The sequence below is a fragment of the Chanos chanos genome, chromosome 10 (assembly GCF_902362185.1).
Source record: "Chanos chanos chromosome 10, fChaCha1.1, whole genome shotgun sequence".
Classification (NCBI taxonomy): domain Eukaryota; kingdom Metazoa; phylum Chordata; class Actinopteri; order Gonorynchiformes; family Chanidae; genus Chanos; species Chanos chanos.
The window spans coordinates 2,655,418-2,673,492 of NC_044504.1; the positions used below are offsets into that span (position 1 = coordinate 2,655,418).

Sequence of the window (18,075 nt, forward strand, 5' to 3'; positions counted from 1 at the left end):
CATATGTTAGTGATAAGAGAGAGAAAGCATCTTGAGCCTGCCTGTAGGTTTGGTTTCTACCACACAGAAAGCTTGGTCTCTGCTGCGTTCAAGGCACGGTTTTCGAGGGCACCCTCCTGTGTCGTTATTGGTTCCAATGGGCCACAACAGAAAGAGATTGTACGTGCATACGTGAGAGCTGTAAACAACCGTGCCCTCAGGCAAACACTGGCGTTGTGGTAGAGGTACTCTTTCTCACATGTGCCAACAATATGGGAGCCCGTTTTCATGTGGTGATGAAGAAATGCAAACGTTTGCCAACGACGTTGGATTTTACGCGCTTCAGATCTGTTGGCCATTAGAATTCTCAGAGTCGAAAGAGTTTGCACTGTTTGAGGCTTAGGCTCACAAATGCTAACTCAGCAGTTTTAGCATTGGCATAAACACCTAGCATCTGTATCACCTTTAAAACACGGATACACTGAAACTGCAGAGGAATCGCTGAATGTTAACCCGACTTCTTTCTATATAAGCAGTGCATTCACGTGGCTGGTCAACTATCACGTGTAAGCACAAACACAGTTGTGGTAGTTACCATGTGCCCATGAGTCTAGTTAGTAAACCAGCAAGCATATGGTAAATGGCACAGTGGTACATCTTGATTAGTCTTAGTGGGAGAGGACACACCAACCGGACAGTTGACAGTTATTCATGACTTTCTGTGGAGTCCTGGAGGCCAGGGAACAAAGCCATGTCAGACACACAGGGTTTTTCTTCAGAGGGACAGTCTCATTATGGGAGAAAGCTGCTTTGATATACCGCAACTCCTTTCCTTATGGTATATCTCAGCTCATTACAGCATGGGCCTTTGTGGACTCTAATCCGCCTGTTGTTTGTGGTGATGACACCACTGTACAGTAAATACTTCCTTATGTCTTGCATGGGAAATCCAGATGTTTTGTATTTCAAAATGAAACATTCTCTGACAAAAAACAAAAAAACAAAAAAAAAAATTCCTTTCTTCCTCCAAATTTGGAATACCCAGTCGCAATCTGTAATTGTATAATCTTGTCAGTCTCCCTTTGAACAGCAGTCAGTCAAAGTGAAGCTAACACACCTTTCCTCCGTCACGTCTGAGGCCGGGCATGTTTCTGACACTGTAAGTTGTGTATAGTGTTGCCACATGACAGAGCCCACCTGGGTGTGAAGAGAGGGAGAAATTTGGGCATTTCAACTTCCCAGAGGAGCGCAGCCAAATCCTGGGTTACCAGTCACAGTCGGCAAGTGTGGCACAGCTGGGAAGAGGAAATGTTTTTTTTCAAATCACAGGATGACTCAGAAAAAAAAGAGAAAAAAAAGGGAAAATAAGCCATGGGAAGCCTATGAAATAACCATAGCATTCAAAATCACAGGGTTGGTTCACATTCAGATCAGATCAGAGCCAGTGTTTGGCTCATGGCAGGAATGCAGTCTCCAAAGCTGAAGTAACGTGCAAGAGCAACTGGACGGCTGCTGTTGGTTCAAAGCGTTACGCAACTTCTGGACCGTATCTGTGAGACTACGGTCCATGGAAAACTGAAGTGGTATTTTGCGTGCGTGGCTGGCACTCCAGTCTGGGTTGCACGCAGTTTTCCCTTGAGTCAGTCTGGTAGCTGTGACTAATGTAAGGGTGTGGTAGACCTGAAACCCTTGAGGAAACTATTGACACCCTTTAAACTGAGCGTCTCTCTGCCACCAAGACCACAAACAGAAGAAGAAAAAAAACGCGTTTCCTCTCCCGGCCCCAGACAGTTCGTCCTCGCCCTCCCTTATCCTTTTCTCATTCACGCTCTGGTATAACTGCCATTTACCGCGTAATTAGGTTCCGCAAAGGCAATGTCCCATAGTTCATATTCTCTGATTAAATATCCACATTACACTATACATTCCATCATTAACAGGGCATCCCGCCCAAACTAACCCCCACGCCCCTCCTCTCCTCCCCTTTACTCTTTGCAACAAATTAGTCAGTGTCTTGGAAGCGGGATTTGGAAGGTGGTTGGTCTTTCCCTGACACTCTCTCTTTGTCCTCGCCTCTCTGTTTTTCCCAGTACCAGGATTCCCTGCCATTACCCTAACCTAAGGGCTTGCCTGCATGCTCTGTGTCTCTGTAACCCCATTTCTTCCCTCCCAGCTTCAGTGCACAAGCCTCTACAGTCTGACACTGCACCAGTCCTCTTAGCATCTGGCTCCAGTTCACTCCTCCCTCCCTGCTGCTCATGCTTCCACCCCAACACCCCCACACCCCCACTTTTCATGGCCCGTGATGCCTCCTCCTGCAGGGTGGGACCAGCCTGTGGCCCAGTGGGACTATTTAAAAGGAGATAAGCTGTTCATGTCACATTCCTTGGAAGTTGGATATTTAACAGTATATAAAAAGACACGGCACAAAAGGAGGAAACCACAACACTGCATTTATATCGCTTTGGCTGGAGCCAGTGTCGGACACACTGACATAAATTTCAGTGTTTCTATCCTTCACAGTCTGTTGTCTATCTCCCTGTTTCATACCTGGACACTGTCCTTATCAGCCCAAATAGGCCAGATGCTAGCTTTTCATCTACCATAACACACACACTTCATCTTACATACAACAGTACAAGAACAAAGTTCTTCCACAAACTGGTCCAGCCTGTTACGAAGCACCCAGCAAACCTGAAAACAGAGCATTCAAAACAACAACCTCTCAACAATCAGTGACTTCTTTCACGGCCTGCCTCTCCGATCAACAATGTGGAGTTCTTTCGCCCCGCATCAACAAACACACTACACACAGTTCGTTCATTCATTCTCCATTGCATTAAATTTAACACTCCGTCAGTTCGTTTTAGCGTTGCCAAACACCCCCTGCTATTTGTAATGTCAAATCCTAGTAATGGAAATTATCCGTTACTTCATCAAACTAACTGTAACATATCAAACAAACAATGCACATCCTCTGTTCTGACAGGTCTGAACACGGCAGTATAGTTGAATTATATTTTGGACTTGTGCACTATTCAAAGACAACGTGATGGCAAATCTCTGAGCTGTGACGTTCTTGTTTCAGGATATTTGGCGCCGAGAAATGAAATGCAGAAAACGTGTTCAGTTTGCGTCCATTTAAATGCAACCGTATTTTCCCTTACATCGGCACAAGAACGAATGTTCTTGCATACTCGGCTTCTTGATACCACATCTTTTCACAGAAAAAAACGAGAACGCTCAACGTCGAGATCCGTAATAGATTTTTAATCAGGGCGATAGAACGACTTGAATATGTTGCATCGACAAATGCACATCAGCATTTTGAGGAACGTGGAGCATGTTTCAAATCAAGTCAATCATTTTATTTTAGCTCATCAAAATAACCGCAGTGGCATGTCCCTGATTAAGCTGGGAGCTCAAAATGTGACTGTATCAGCAAATCGAGACAGATTTCAAACAAATCTCTTTACTGAAGCTCAGAATGTAACTGGCATAGTTTTTCATATAGATGTACACTGCTTAATTAATTAAAAGTTCGAGGCACTTAGATATTTGTCAATAAAAATAACTTTCACTTCTTAATACACGTACATACTGAAAAGTTCCAGTAGAAAGATGCCTAGATCTTGACAATTTGCTTTTCAGAAACCGCAAACCCGAAGATGACATACCCCACCCAGTTTATACTTTTGTTGTGATGTCAGCACTCAGACCACCTTTTGCGGTAAAAGACTTTCAACGTGTGCTTTTAAAAATGGTTTTGAAAAAGAACTGTTAGTCATTATTTAGGTGAAACCTACTCTTCATACCAAGGAAGATACTTTAATGAACGTGAATCTTAATAACCAAGGGACTGGTAAATAGCTGTTTTATGTTAAAAGAAAAAGAAAAAAAAACAGGCATTTTTTGAACATTTGAAAAAGGCAAGGTGCCCCAAACGTTTGACTGGTAGTGTATGTGCTCTTAGATCCAGCCTCTCCAATAGTCCATCTTGAAGAAATGCGACGGTGAAAGAGGGAAATGTATGTGTTAAAGGAGAACTAGTAGAAACACAGAGCTGAATGTGTGTGAAGAAAGCATCAGGAGAGGCAGAGGGAGGTGTGTGTGTGTGTGTGTGTGTGTGTGTGTGTATGTATGTATGTTTGTGTGTGTGCGTGTGAGCGCGTGTGTGTGTGTGTGCGTGTGTGTGTGTGTGTGTGTGTGTGTGTGTAAATGAAGAACCAGGAGAAACTGGGGGATGTGTATGTCTTTCTCAGAACTGATGGAGAGCTAGAGGAATTTGTGTTAATTTTTTAAATATCAATATTTTGTTGTGTTGAAAAGGTTGGGCAAAGTCTCTGAAGCATATGCAGTTTTAATTCAGCTCTCTGAAGGTTTTATCCCCCTAATAAAATGAATAAAATGACACCAATTATGTGCTGTTAATATTTTGTGATAATACAATTACCCAGAGAAACTGATTTTTAAAGTAAAGTATTCTTTCCACAGCAGACAATTAGTAATTAGTACCAGTTATCCACACCCATAAATTTTTATTTTTAAACAGCTAATGAACTTAGTAATGATCTCATTGCACTGGACAAAGCTGCACTGTTCTGTTGTACACAGGGCTATTGGACTGCCGCTGGAAAACACACACTGATATTTCAACCCACAGTGAAATACACTCTTTGATATTTTGGAGTGTATAAAATTTTTGAGGAGTAGAATCAGCCAAAATCAACCAAGAATTATTGTCAGTATAAGGGAAATATTTATTAAAAATAAGTAAGCAATAGTGAAAAATTTGTTGAATCACAAGAAACTGGATTAGCTAAGAATCCTGTTTTAGTTGTCAAAAAAAGAGCACAGTATTTATTCTGATAGGTGATTAATACCACATTCTGCAAAACGCCAGGGCAATAATCTAAGGACTCTTCCTCTCTCTCTCTCTCTCTCTCCCTTATCTCTCTTTTGAGAGGGAGATGTTTACTTTTATTTACAACATCCTTTCAAAATAGTGTACAGCTGAAGGAATACACCAGAGTCTGTATATAATGTCTAGGGAATAATGTGTGAATGTCCACTGTATTCTCACTTTAATCCAATGTGATTTCTGTCTCACACACACACACACACACACACACACACACACACAGACAAATGTCAACATACTGTAAATTCTCAAATAGTGGCCAGGGCCTTTATTTACCTCAACTGAAGAGAGAATCAGGCCTTTATTTGAGACAGGCTATTATTAGAGACATGCCATTATTTATGACTTGTCCTTTTTAGTAGCGTATTTTGTAATATTGTAGTAATGTTTATTTTCTAATTTATCCTATAAGGTTTTACGGGTATGCCTACTAGTCGAATATAGCTTATACTGTACTGTATTTAAAGAAAAAAAATATTAGGTCTACTACAAGCAGTTTGTGTCAGATTAAAGGTTTAAAGGTAAAATCTGTTCCTCTGTTTCCTGCTCACCGGCCGACATGTCCCTACCGTACCTATGTCATCTAAAATCAGACATTTTTCCCTTCTGTAACCTTTTCCAAGTCCCGTTAAGACGTGCTGTTATATGAAATAACTCATAGGAATAATGAAATAATGGTTAGGAAATAGGATGGAGAGAGTTTTGGCAGTGATGTCCCTGAATATCAATAATGGGCCATTAAGACACATAGTCCTACAGCGACCACAATCCATGTGAGTTAGAACACTATCAATATGGTGTTTCTGTTAAAAAGTGAAACTAATAGCAACAGAATGGTGAGCATAATTACTGTATGCTGTTGTACTGATGTAAATAATGCTGTGGAAATATGATGAATTTAACACCTGAGCCTTTCTGTAATTTATAGGGTTCTTTTATTGCTTTTTTTTTACCTGGCCTGTGTTTGGAACAGGTCTTTACTTGCCCAAACAGGCAGCACCCCTGGCTATAATTCAAACCTGGCCATTATTTGAGACCTGGTTTTTATTTCAGAATTTACGGTAGCTATAATTGATATTTGACTAACAGACTAACAGGACCTTGTTAAAACTGATAAAACTTGATTCTGTTCACTTAGGCAACTAAAAGTTGGAAACAAATGGGTGTTTCATCAAGGCAGTGACCTTGCGTATCCATAAAATAACTTAGGAGCTAGTTGACTGACCACAAAAACATTGTTTCAGATACCACAAAGGAAATTGTAGACTGAGCATGCTCCATGCGTGAATCACCACGCTTAGAAACTAGTCTTTCTTTTGTACGCAAAACTTGGTTTACAGATGTTGCTGTGCAAGGACTGAATCCCAACTTTTTTATTTATTTTTAACTCCATTGTGTGTAATGCACGAGGAAATCAACACAGTGCCATAGAAATTCCACCGCAAACTAGTGTTTAGACAGTTTCATTACAGAGCGACGCCGACACACCAACGCATAAGTATAAATGCTTACAATGGCATAGGCCACTCGCGTAGGCTACGGCGGTAGGCTCCGCGTAGAGCCTACGCAGAAGTATAAATCAGCCTTATTAGCCATCTTGTTTTGTGATACTGGGCAGACTCACCTCCACAAATTCAAAGATAACATCAACAAAACTTAAATATATTAGCTGCATGAACAAAATCCATTATTTGCCAGCAAACTCATAAGAACACAAATCTGTGCTCTGAGGTCATTCATTTGACAGCATTTTCAAAAGCACAGGAGCACAACATCTGCTGGCCCTGTTTTCAGGAGAGACGTCTCAGGGCTCTGGCTCTCTGAGTGAGAGTGGAACAAATGGATGACAGTAAATCAGTGTTAATGCCCAGTATCCCACTGTGGCTCAGCATTTTAAAGGTCTGCCCTGCAGTTAACCTTGTCAAACGCAAGCTAAACACAGATGCCAATGGGAATGTCATAGCTGCTGTTGTCCAAGTGAACATGGGTAACTTCAGCGTTCATGCTTTTGAAAATGTTTGTTTTAGTGATGATAATATAAAAAGAAACAATTACCACAATTACAGAGCAGAAGTGCACTTAATATTACTACACTAAAAAAATAATATTTAAAAATTAATGCTAAAGATCTCTTTTAAAAATCTACATAGAACATACATTTATCACTGTATCGTGTAGGAGATTCTTGTGAATACATCTGTATTCGCAAGAATCTCCAGCAGTAACATTCCTATAGTGCCACCTTGTGGTGAAAATTAACAGCATCCATACAGCTGGACTCCAAATGCTGTTCCAGCTATGATGAAAGAGAGGAAGAAGGTATCAGAGCAGCAACTTTATCTGAGTTTTTATAATTTAAAGGGTTATATTGTCATAAGCCGTAGAAACAAATATTGGGCTTAGTTTTCTGTAGGAGACTGAGACAATAACATTCAGTGTTAACAAGAACTTGTCTTTGCAGCTTTACACAGAGTCTTGCAGCCCTTAAAATCCAGACCAATGAACGACACAGTCTGGCATTTCTTGTGGTTGTTTAATTCCTGGTTCCTGCCACTTTTTTTAAGATCCTAAACGCACTCCTTCCCAAGAGTTAGGAGGTTTTTTTTGGGGGGGGGGGGGGAGAGACACACCGAAAAGGCTCACTGAAAACTTTTTGCAGATGTAATAAATTGAAGTAAAAACTCCAACCCATAGTGAAAGTGTATAAATGTTAAAGGCCATGTGGAATGTATAGCCAATATTCAAACAATTAAAGCTAAGGGGAGGTATTGCCTAACCATGTAGCTAAGGTATGCATACTTTAGATGTCATTAAATGTATGACTGTCTTCAGATGAGAATTATAATCTGAATATAACGATCAAAAGTCAAGTTGTACCTACGGCATCTAAAATCAGACATTTTTTCCCTTCTGTGACCTTTTCCAAGTCCTGTTAAGACATGCTGTTATATGAAATAACAGTTAGGAAATAGGAAGGAGAGAGTTTTGGCAGTGCTGCCCCTGAATATTAATAATGGGCCATTAACACACAGTCCTACGGCAACCACAATCAGTACAACATATGCAAAAATCTACATAGAACATAGTGATAAATGTACCATGTAGGAGATTCTTGTGAGATTCTTCAGAAACTGTGCCATCACTGTAGAACATCAAGTTTAATTAAATGCAGGTCTGAACCAAAAAAAAAAATGTTGGCCTTATGTTAACTCGGCTTTGGAGCTTCAGGAGGGACCATTAAAATTGACTTGCGCGTACTGCTCTACACAGACTCTGCAGCACCCCCTGCTGGAAACTAACATAGTTGCAATAAGAGTTATTTTGGCGCCAGACAGCTACAGCTCAAATGGTATGCTCAGCTCTCTGCTGAGCATCAGAAAGTGAGGCCAAACACACACACACACACACACACACTGCCCCCCCCCCCCCCCCCCAAGAAAAGTCAGGACCATTCTGAACCCTTTGTTTTTTTATTTGTCCACCAACACAGCATTTGTTTACTCAACTTTAGCCTGGTGCCACCTCACTACAGACCAACTCATATCCCAGCTCTGAGCTGACTGTTGGGGGGCAGGGCTTTGCCCAAATGCTGCCCCACTGTTAAGCCATGGGAAGCATCCACATGCTTCTCGTGCACCTCTGGCTTCAGCTTGAAGCCCATCCCCGGATCGAAGCATTCAAGGAGGGGGAAGGTAAGAGCAGGCTCGGACAACAGACCCTGGAGACGAGTTCGCCAAGCGCTCAACATGCTCTCCCGCTCCTCTGGGGAGATGGAGGGCGGGGCCCAGAAGATCTGAGGTCCAAGAACCTGGAAACCGCAGTAATGTAGGATGCCGTTCTGCGGAGGTGGGACAGGTGATCCAATAAGACATCAAGAAATGAGACAAAACGTTTTCATTTAAGCTCACAAGCTTGCAGCTCAACCCATGCCCAACTGTGCACCAGGTCCAAACTCTACTCGACAGTACAAGTGACAGCCCATGGTTAATGAATCCCTCTCCAAAAATAACCACAATAAACTTTTTTTTTTTTTTTTTAAATAGGGGTTGTCATGTTATCTATGCCGTTTTTAATTGAATTTGTATGATTACAAATTTCCTAATGCATGAGGACCAGGTTCCTTACCTGTATTGGCCACAGTGTAACATTCATGTCTCCATTGACCCCATTACAACTAAACATTGATTCACAAGACCCCGTGGTGAAGGACAACATAATCCTTTTGTCCTAAAGAAAACAAAAAAAGAAAAAGGCAACATTTCTCCTGACAAAGTCGACATAAAAGAATGAGGATGACAGATTAATACTGAAAGATTCATATTGCAGAGGCTTTACCCGAAAGATTCCTTGGCTATAGCGCTTCTCACACGTGTGGGCAAAACCGAGTGTCAGTACCCGATCCACCCAGCCCTTCAGAACACCTGGAAAACTGAACCAGTACATGGGGAACTACAAACAAACAAATCAAAAGAGCGTCAGATGTTTGATCGCTAAGCTAAATGTTAAGCGTTCTACAAACAACTACAGAGCAATGATATCCATTGGCTGGGGAAACAGTAATTGCACATATGTTTACTATGGGTCTAGCCTTAGTTTCCGGACATTTCTCCTCTTTACTCCAAGACCTACGTGGAGTATTATAAGGTCTGCTTCGGTCACTTTTTTTTGTTCCTCCACAATATCGGGACTGAGACGCCCGTCTTGCCAAGCAAGCATCATCTCCTCTGCATAGCGGAAGTTCTGAGGATTCTTCAGCTCTCCTTTTTGGAAAACAGATAGTTCAAAAGTAGCGTCAACAATTTTTTACGGAGTTTTAACAGAACACTCGGGATCTAAGAACTGTGAACCACAACTCAGTTAAGCCGATTTGCATGCAAATGAGTAGTTAACAGAAGTACGACATAAATATTCTGATTGCCCTCTTACCGACTATATCTTCCTGATTTGCTACAGCTTTAAATTTCATTGCGTAGAGGTCAGACACAACCACGTTACAACCCTGTCCTTTCAACACCTCCACAGCGACGTCCTTCGCCGCCGCGCAGAAAGATGTAGCGCTTTGGTGAGCGAACACGATCAGTACATTCTTGGTTGCTACAAAATAATATTGAAAATAAACCAGTTGAATCGTTTTATAAACAAGACATTTAAATATACATTCATTGCTGGGAAATAGAATTCATCCATAATAATGAATTTAAAACTAAGAGAAGCAGCCTAATAAAATAGTAAAAAATTACTGTGTGCCTGACAGAATATTATACACGTTGCAAAGTCATATTCCAGACGCTCTCACCCATGATGTATAACGCCAAGAAGGAACTTCGGTTAGGTAAAGCGTTTTTATATGTAACACCTGTACGCAGCTTCCTACTAATAACCAATCAAGCGCAGCAGCGGCGAGACTCCCAATAAACCACCACACACGCGCACCGCTCGCGTAGCCTGTGGCTACTCACATGTAGGGGAAAATGTACCGGACGCGTCGTTTCCCAAATTCGCTGTTTTCGCCACTAGATGTCAGGACGTACCAGGAAAATATGATAGTAGATCACATTCATTGCTCAACGTTTGGCACCTTAAAAGTTAGTAAACGTTTGCGCTAAATATTCAGATATTAAGAAAAGACTTACACTTGTGTAATTGTTTAATGAACTGAATTACACGAAGTAATTGATCTGTGTTAAATCTTGTGCATGTAAGGAATAACTTTAATTTATATGTTGTCAGATGGAGCGCGGTCCTGACTGCATTAAGAAGAATGCATTTGGGGTGGTCTTCACGTAAATATACTGCTGAGGCAAATCGAATTATTTTCCTTCTAAATGTATGTGAGTCGGAGAAGTGCCATGCTCTGGGAAAAGGTGTTAAGCTACAGTTCACAGAAGACCCGTACGTCCTTAAGAGGTACCAGATAGGCTTTCTGTTTTTAGCGTCCCCTTCTCATCATCAAAAATAGCGAAGGGGGTGTGAGAGAGTACGATAACCCTCCTCTCCCCCTAGAGCGCATGCAGTTCGGACCACTGCAGTCTGCGGCGCTTACTAAATTCAGACTGCGTGAAAACAAACACTTTGTCAGAACTTTACTCTCTGAGCGCAGTGGTTTCTCAACACTTCTTTCGAAGGAGAAGCGGATAACTCCGATCTCTTTGGCTTGTACCTTGTAATAGGTGAATTACAACTTCAACGTATGGAGCCCGGGCTTTTGGAAACCCATGGAAATGTATGATTCTTTGCCTAGAAGGAGTCCGTTTTGAAATCTTCAGGGAGTCAACACGTGTGGCGCAAATATGTTTATTGGTTTTCTCGACCAGTGACTGTCATTACAATTGTCTGTCGGTAACTTAGAAACAACCCAGGAAGAGAGCGTCAGACGGATGTTACATTATGAGTCTCGCGCACGTTACAAAGTAGCTTTTCTCTGAGAGCTCTAAATTTCCCCTTTTTTTTAATTTATCTTTGAGAACTAATGTTCTCATTCTTTTCGTGGTATCACTTTTTGACAGTGCGACTCGCCATTTTCGCGAATCACTTTGAAAACACGAAGGAACGGACATTTGTGATTTTCCCAAAAGGATACTTTTGTGTACTTTTCTAACTGAAGGAATAACCAAACAGATTGTCCCAATGGGAACTCAAGGACCAGGAAGGAAAAGGATTCCGAATAGGAATGGGATGACCGCCGAGGAAGATGCCTTGAACATTATCGCAAGAGAGGTAAAAAGTGGTGACTTGCATGGCTTTAACACACCCACGTTCGGGAGGGTAAAGTAGTGAGCTGATATCGAAATTGTCTTCTATCTAAGATCTCGTTTAGAATGTTTTCTCATGGAAAATTACACATGAATCCGGTATTTCACCGGTACTTCAGTACAGTTTGTTTCAAGTCCAAAACTTTGTGAACGGACCTTTTGTATTAGCAACACGTGTCTGTACACATTAGTGCCAGAAAAGTTGAGGAAGTTATTCCGTTTTGACCAATCCGCCTCTATCGGAATACTGATATTCTAATTTTCTTATTGTAACATGTGCTGTGCCGTTGGAATCCCTCTTGACTAAAGTCCTGTTCAGGCAGTGTTGACATAGAGTCACAGGTGGTCAGGCTGACAGGTGCTTGTTGCCATGTTGTGACCGTTCTCTCACCGCTATTTGGGCTACTCTTCCTGCAGTAATCTCATTATATTAGCACAATGGTCAGAAAACCCACTGCTGTTTGCCTACCACATCCCTTGGTCATATTACCAGTAATGATTTCTTGTTGTGCGTGTACAGTACGTGTTCCCACTAAGCGAAACTAGCCTTTGGCAATTTTCTAACGCTAAAAATAGCAAACATTCGTGCATTGGTTTTCGGTCTTCCATGTCTAAAGTGTGGTAATGCCTCCTGTACTGTTAAAGACTTCACTCACTCTACAGTCACGCACTGACCACGCTGATTCTTCCTCAAAAATGCTAATGTGCAGCTATATTTGGTCCTATACGAGCTCAAACGCGCAACCCCTGCAAAGCACCATATTAACACAGCATTAAAAATCACACTTATAAAGTGTAAGACCACATAAACGGAATAATGAAGACTTTGCAGTACAGGCGACAACCTGATGCAATTCGTGTTCACTTTGCATCGTTTTATTTTCTTCAGAATAAATGAACTATGTAGACGCGTTTTACTGAAACTCATTTTAAAGAGACTCACACATTTTGTGTGTCATGTTCTAGATTAGGGTTAGTGCTGACTCCTTACTAAACTTCTGTGAAACAAGAGGAGAGGACCCTAGAACCCTGTGAAAAACGTTTGCAGCCTGAATGTGCACGTGCGCCTCCACACCGCGAGGTTAATAGAGCTGTGTTGATGTGCTGAACTGAAAGTGTTCAGTACGAAAAAGCTCAAACCTTGCCTAAAATTAGTCTCCCCCACAGAGAGTGCATTCCTCCATAAACGCGACACACGGTCAGATGTGTCTACCTGTGACACTGCGTGAATTATAGCCTTGCAGACTTCAAATGCGCCTCGTAAGAGAACAACTAGACAGGAAGTCGTTGCAAATTTGCATGATTTTCAGCTTTTATGCTTCCCTTACATGCTTGAATGCGATGTTAACGGTATTGCGTTTGTTGCACTCTAATCACACTTGTGTGTGTGTGTGTGTGTGTGCGCGTGCGTGCGTGCTTGCGCGTGAGTACACACGTGTGAAGGTTCTGAGTGGATTCTAAATCATTTATATTTAGCAGGGTTTAATGGATGCCCTTAATTGTTTTTTTTTTTTTTTTATCATTGTTAGAATTTTTCTATCTTAGTAACAGTGGAGGTGAGCTAACTTTTTTTTCCCCAGTAGACTGTATATTTTTGTTTTTCTTTTTAGTTATTATTTCAGGGTTAATAACTCTGTGAGAGCTGATTTTATGGATGGGAGTAGTGGTGTTGGGGAGGGGTTATCCTGGAAGGTTCTGACTTTCTTTTGGGAGGGACAGAATTTGCTTTATTTTTTCTGTGACGGTAGTCTAGAATCTGTTGTACATCTGTTCATGGTCGTTTCATATACATTCTGTTTAAATGTTAGCAACAGTTGCCTCTCTTCACTGATCTGTGTTCCCAAAGGCCCAGGCGTTTGGCTTTGGGACGTAATGAGCTTCTCTATGTCTGTGTCTTTAAATGCACGGTGGGCAGGTTCCTACACTGTCAGTCTGCTGACAATCTGGTATGCTGGCCCTGGTGAGCTGACTGTTTCTGTACCAAGTGCTTTAAAATTAGAAAGGCCTGTAAAGATCAGCTGTTGGTGCAGTCAGTACGGTGACCAGACCTAGAATGATGCTTTACGGGGTGGAGGGGGTGTGGTGGGGGGGGTTATTATAATGGAATGTAGGGAACAGGGTCACCAGGGAATGTGCGCCATGGAAAAACCAAGCCTCGAAGTTGACCTCCGGGAAAGTCTCTCGTTGGAGTTTTGATGTCTCTGACTTGGCTTCGTTTTTCTGGTTACTTAAGCTCTGTTTCTCCTGAGGCTTATCAAGCAGTGAAAATGAACACTGTGTCAACGGGTTTGTAGACCATGTGACAGGAAGGGATTCCCTGATGAGGAATTCCAACAATAGTCACTCGCCACAGTCATCTGGACAAGATCTTCCCTCTCAAGCTTTTGTTGAGGTTCCATTCTGTGTGGTAGCTTAAGGTATATCTGTATTCTGAACAACTTGTCAACACTTTTTGGCTTAGTTCAGCAGTCGAATGTTACCTTGAACTACTTTGGAAAGTGGAGCTGTTCTGTCGAGCGCACCACACGTAAGCACTTTCTAGTGGTTGAAGCGATAATTAATTGCAAAAAGAACTCTGCTCCTTCAGCCCTTAGAGAACCTACCGCATATCCCCTACACTCTCCCCCAGATCATCTCGCCGGCTAATCAAGTGCTTGATAAACCAGGTGGTCAGATCAGATGTGCTGATCCTGAGAGCAATTATATGTTTAAGTGACGTAGGGTCAAAAAAGTGAACTTTTGGTACGCACAGAGTAAACAAGCAGTTCCACTCTGGCTCGTACTTATGGAAGCTTGAGCTGGGCTCTTTTACAGCAACTGATGTGTTCTAGAAACGTCTTTTGTGCTGTAATGGTTCAGTCTCGCACACTGTAGTAATTTTCCTAGTTGTTTGTAAAAAAGAAAAAAGGACCTCAAGATAAAATCTGGGTAGGGGATAAGCTCTTGTCTGGAGAATTACTTAAGTCTGTCTCCCCTGTTTGTTCCACAGTTGTCAGTTTATTTGAATACTGAAATTAGCGTTTGGTTGTCCTTCAGAACAGCTGTGTAAACTTAGTTCAGGAGCTGTCTGTTAAGCTGAACTAGATTGCAAAGTGGAGCTTTTCTCTAGACCGCTGGCCCCGTAATGATTTTGACGTCAGGTTTGAGTAACCGCAATCTAAAGGCATCTGCTGTGTTCTGCCCTTGGGATCCAGGCTAACGACACTCGGTGATGACCCAGCTCGGCTGACACGGACCAAGGGCAAGCTTGGATAATAATCGTGATACCTGCCGACTTTAGTCTCAAGGAGGTTTTTTCCCCCCTCTTCCACTGACCTTAAGTGCCAGAGCACGACAACTTTCCCGTGTCACTATTGAGCTAAGTTTTCTTACACCTGTTTCAGGAGCAGGATTTCACACAGTCTAATCTGGAGTCAGTATCCTGATAGTGACATGGAGCGTTTTGTGAGGATCAAAATATGTCACTTCCTGACCTCTATCCACATATCTCCCTGTGCTCCTGTTTCGTGTCCTACATGCTTCAGCTGAGGGACTGTGGTATTCCCAGTGCTGTGGTTCTCCACACAGGTCCTTGAAGTATTGAAGTGGGTTAACAGTGCACTCATTTGAGTAAAGCACATCCAGCAAAGTGAGCTCAGAGTAATGGGCCTAAGCGGACCATGAAGTGTTTTTGGTGGAGATGTACGGCAAAACCAGACCGAATTACTGACAGTCAGGATAAAGTGTGTGTGATGGGGAGTTTTCTGTGTGTACTGGGTTTACTGGTTGACTTATTGTGTATAATGAACCGAGAGGTAGGTGGGGTAAAAGCACCACACACACAGAGAGAGAGAGAGAGAGAGAGAGACATCATAAAAATCACAGTGCCACACTTCCTGAGATAAAAAGATGATAAGGCTAAAATAAGAGATAAAATGAAACCAAAGCTACATGCTACACTGTGATTTACACATTATTTGTTCAAACAAATTGGAGCCATTTGATTCTAATGTTAGGACATCGTTCAGTATTTACCATCGCACTTCATGTGTGTGATCTGTATGCTTAAATAACCTTTTAAATATATACTGCCTTTGAAAAACTGCTCTGTAGTGTTTTATAAACAAATGCTGTGAGACTGTGTCAGATAGACGTCTCGGTGTGTTTTATGAGCGTAAAGGGGAAACCGGATTCTGACATGTCGATAAACACAGCCATTGAGTTTAGAAATTAGATTATGAAAGCATGGGGCAGTCAGCAATTTTGTAGTTCTTAGATTACATCGACTGTTTTTGTATTTTTGCCTTGGACAGGATGCGTTTCCTCCTTTAGAGTGATGGACTCATTCCGAACATAGCAAAAATGCGTGTTGATTTTGGGAGGAGTTCCCTTAAAGAGCTCTGTGTCCTAGCTGCCAGTCCGAGACCTGGCAGCTGCTCTTTCCAGTGGTCTTGGCTTTAAGCTCTGTTCTGATTGGCCGAGAAACTATTACTGTTTTGTCTGAGTTCTCCTTAGAGACGGCTAAACCCCAGATTAGGCTGCCAGTTTGGCAGAAGGTGTCAGACACCAGGTAGCAGGGAGAAGATGAGCACTCTGCAGTTTCAGGGTGATTAATTGTGGGAGAGAAGCATGAAGGCTGGTGGGGGGGAAGGAGAGGATCAGGGACTTTAATCTAATTCTTATTGTCATCTTGCTTGACTAAAGCATGAGGGTACAACGGCACTACAGACAGATGTATGTGCTATGTTTGGTGAGGGAGAGAGAGAGAGAGAGAGAGACACAGATGACATAGGGGCCTATCCATTCATTTACTTACACATTCATTCATAAGGCCCTCTGAGACGGGCTTAAACTGAAGGTATATGACTTTTTGACAGAAAAAAAAAAATTGGCTCACTTGGTCAGTTATTGTAACACCGTGCAGTGACGACGTGTAAGGTATAAATCTGATTGGAGGCTGTGTACCAGTCTACCAGTGATGTCATAATGGGCACATCCACACACTCTAGAATAAACTGATACTGTTAAATTCTCGGGGCAGATCATTTCATAGTGTCTACAGGCTCGTTTTCAGCTTCTGAAACTGTGGTGCTATGGCAACCACTGAATTTCTCAGTAAGCAGAGGGCTGTTTGAAAAACAAAACAAAACAACAAAAAAACCTGAGCATGCTGATTTAGAGTGTGCTGACACATTCTCACCCACCATTGTCTGTGCTTGGGAAAGAAACATTACAGATCTGACTAAGACTTTGCTTCTCTAAACGATATTTTAAACTGTAGGAGCATTGCGTCGGTTAGCCTCTAGCTTCCCTCACACTCTTTGTTGAAAACAGGAGTCCTCCATATAAGGATGTGAGTATACTGTGGGGTTTTTTTTTTCTCTCAGTGATGTCATCAGGGCCCATGTCGATTGTTATCACAACCGCCTTCCTGTTTATCCTATGCTGTTGGGCGCCGTCCAAAGTCAAGGAGCACCACTGAGTGGCTAAAGGCTCTTATGCTCTCAAACCCGATTGGTCAGAGACATGCCCTTTGCAGTAATTAGTCAAATGATGGGACTCGTCATTAAATCTATGTCTGACTAATCTTATTTAACAAATTCAGGCATTATTCTAAAATATTCCTGAAATCTGCCTGACAGTGTCCCACCAGCAGCAGTGGCTGTGTTCTTTTTTCAGTCAAGGTTGAATTTAACAGAACTACTTCACCCTTCACAGACAGTGTGACTCACCAGCCCAGTTGTGATTGGTCTTAATTTCAAATTAATTAATCTCAGAAATTTGGCCCCCAAAAAAGGAAAACATGATATGTTCAGAAGTATGGCAATACAAGAGACCTGCCAATTGTCAAAACCTTTCTGCTTTTGTTTTATTGTAATCTTTACTCTTTTGTTTTATTGTAATCTTTACTCTTTTGTTTTATTGTAATCTTTACTCTTTTGTTTTATTGTAATCTTTACTCAGGCTTTTTAAGCTTGCTAGACTCCTGCCATTGGTCGAAGCGTAGAGTTTGTAGCTGGCCTTATGAAGTCGATTGTCTTCCACAGAATTCCATAGAAGTGTGTTTGATACTTGGACGGGAACTGGAATTCACAATGCTCGGTGAAAGAAGAAGTGCAGGGCCAAAGGAAACATGCAGTTTTTTTTTTTTTTTTTTTGAGACTTAATATGCATGGGATAGAGGGGGAAAAAAATAAATCCGTAAAAAATGTTCTCTGTTCTGAGAGCCAGCGCCCGTCTTTGTGCTCCCCGAAGCCTGATCAGCAGCTTAAGCAAAGACATGAGCTCAATGGCAAATTTGCATGTAGAATTTTAGAATTTGTTTGAAAATGCAGATAAGTTCCAGGTGGATGAATCCACATGAGGGTACTCAGTAGAAATAGACAGCATGTGCATTAAAAAAAATATCCTCAACAAAGATATAGTGAAGGCCCTCTCACGACT

The 18,075-nt window shown here is 41.8% G+C and overlaps 2 protein-coding genes across 2 annotated transcripts in view; one reads left to right on the top strand and one right to left on the bottom strand.

Annotated features, from left to right (window-relative positions):
* Nucleotides 1–8,382: 8,382 nt before the first annotated feature.
* On the bottom strand, nucleotides 8,383–10,298 carry LOC115822879 (NAD(P)H dehydrogenase [quinone] 1-like). Its single transcript, XM_030786832.1, has 6 exons — nucleotides 10,197–10,298; nucleotides 9,827–9,994; nucleotides 9,530–9,660; nucleotides 9,236–9,349; nucleotides 9,026–9,127; nucleotides 8,383–8,738 (listed from the first exon to the last, which is right to left on the bottom strand). The coding sequence occupies exons 1-6, from the start codon at nucleotides 10,198–10,200 to the stop codon at nucleotides 8,439–8,441; spliced, it is 819 nt and encodes a 272-aa protein (XP_030642692.1). The 5' UTR covers nucleotides 10,201–10,298; the 3' UTR covers nucleotides 8,383–8,438.
* Nucleotides 10,299–10,929: 631 nt separating this feature from the next.
* lrrfip1a (leucine rich repeat (in FLII) interacting protein 1a) overlaps nucleotides 10,930–18,075 on the top strand; it is a 44,190-nt gene continuing 37,044 nt past the window's right edge. The window contains exon 1 of the mRNA XM_030786558.1: nucleotides 10,930–11,617. Within this exon, the coding sequence (XP_030642418.1) occupies nucleotides 11,528–11,617 (90 nt within the window). The 5' untranslated portion in view covers nucleotides 10,930–11,527. The remainder of the gene's footprint in view (nucleotides 11,618–18,075) is intronic.

Coding starts and splice junctions, on each gene's coding strand:
- LOC115822879 (XM_030786832.1), bottom strand. Junction 9,661..9,826: donor AAATCAGGAAGATATAGTCG/GTAAGAGGGCAA, acceptor TTTTCCAAAAAG/GAGAGCTGAAGAATCCTCAG. Junction 9,128..9,235: donor ATAGCCAAGGAATCTTTCGG/GTAAAGCCTCTG, acceptor TGTTTTCTTTAG/GACAAAAGGATTATGTTGTC.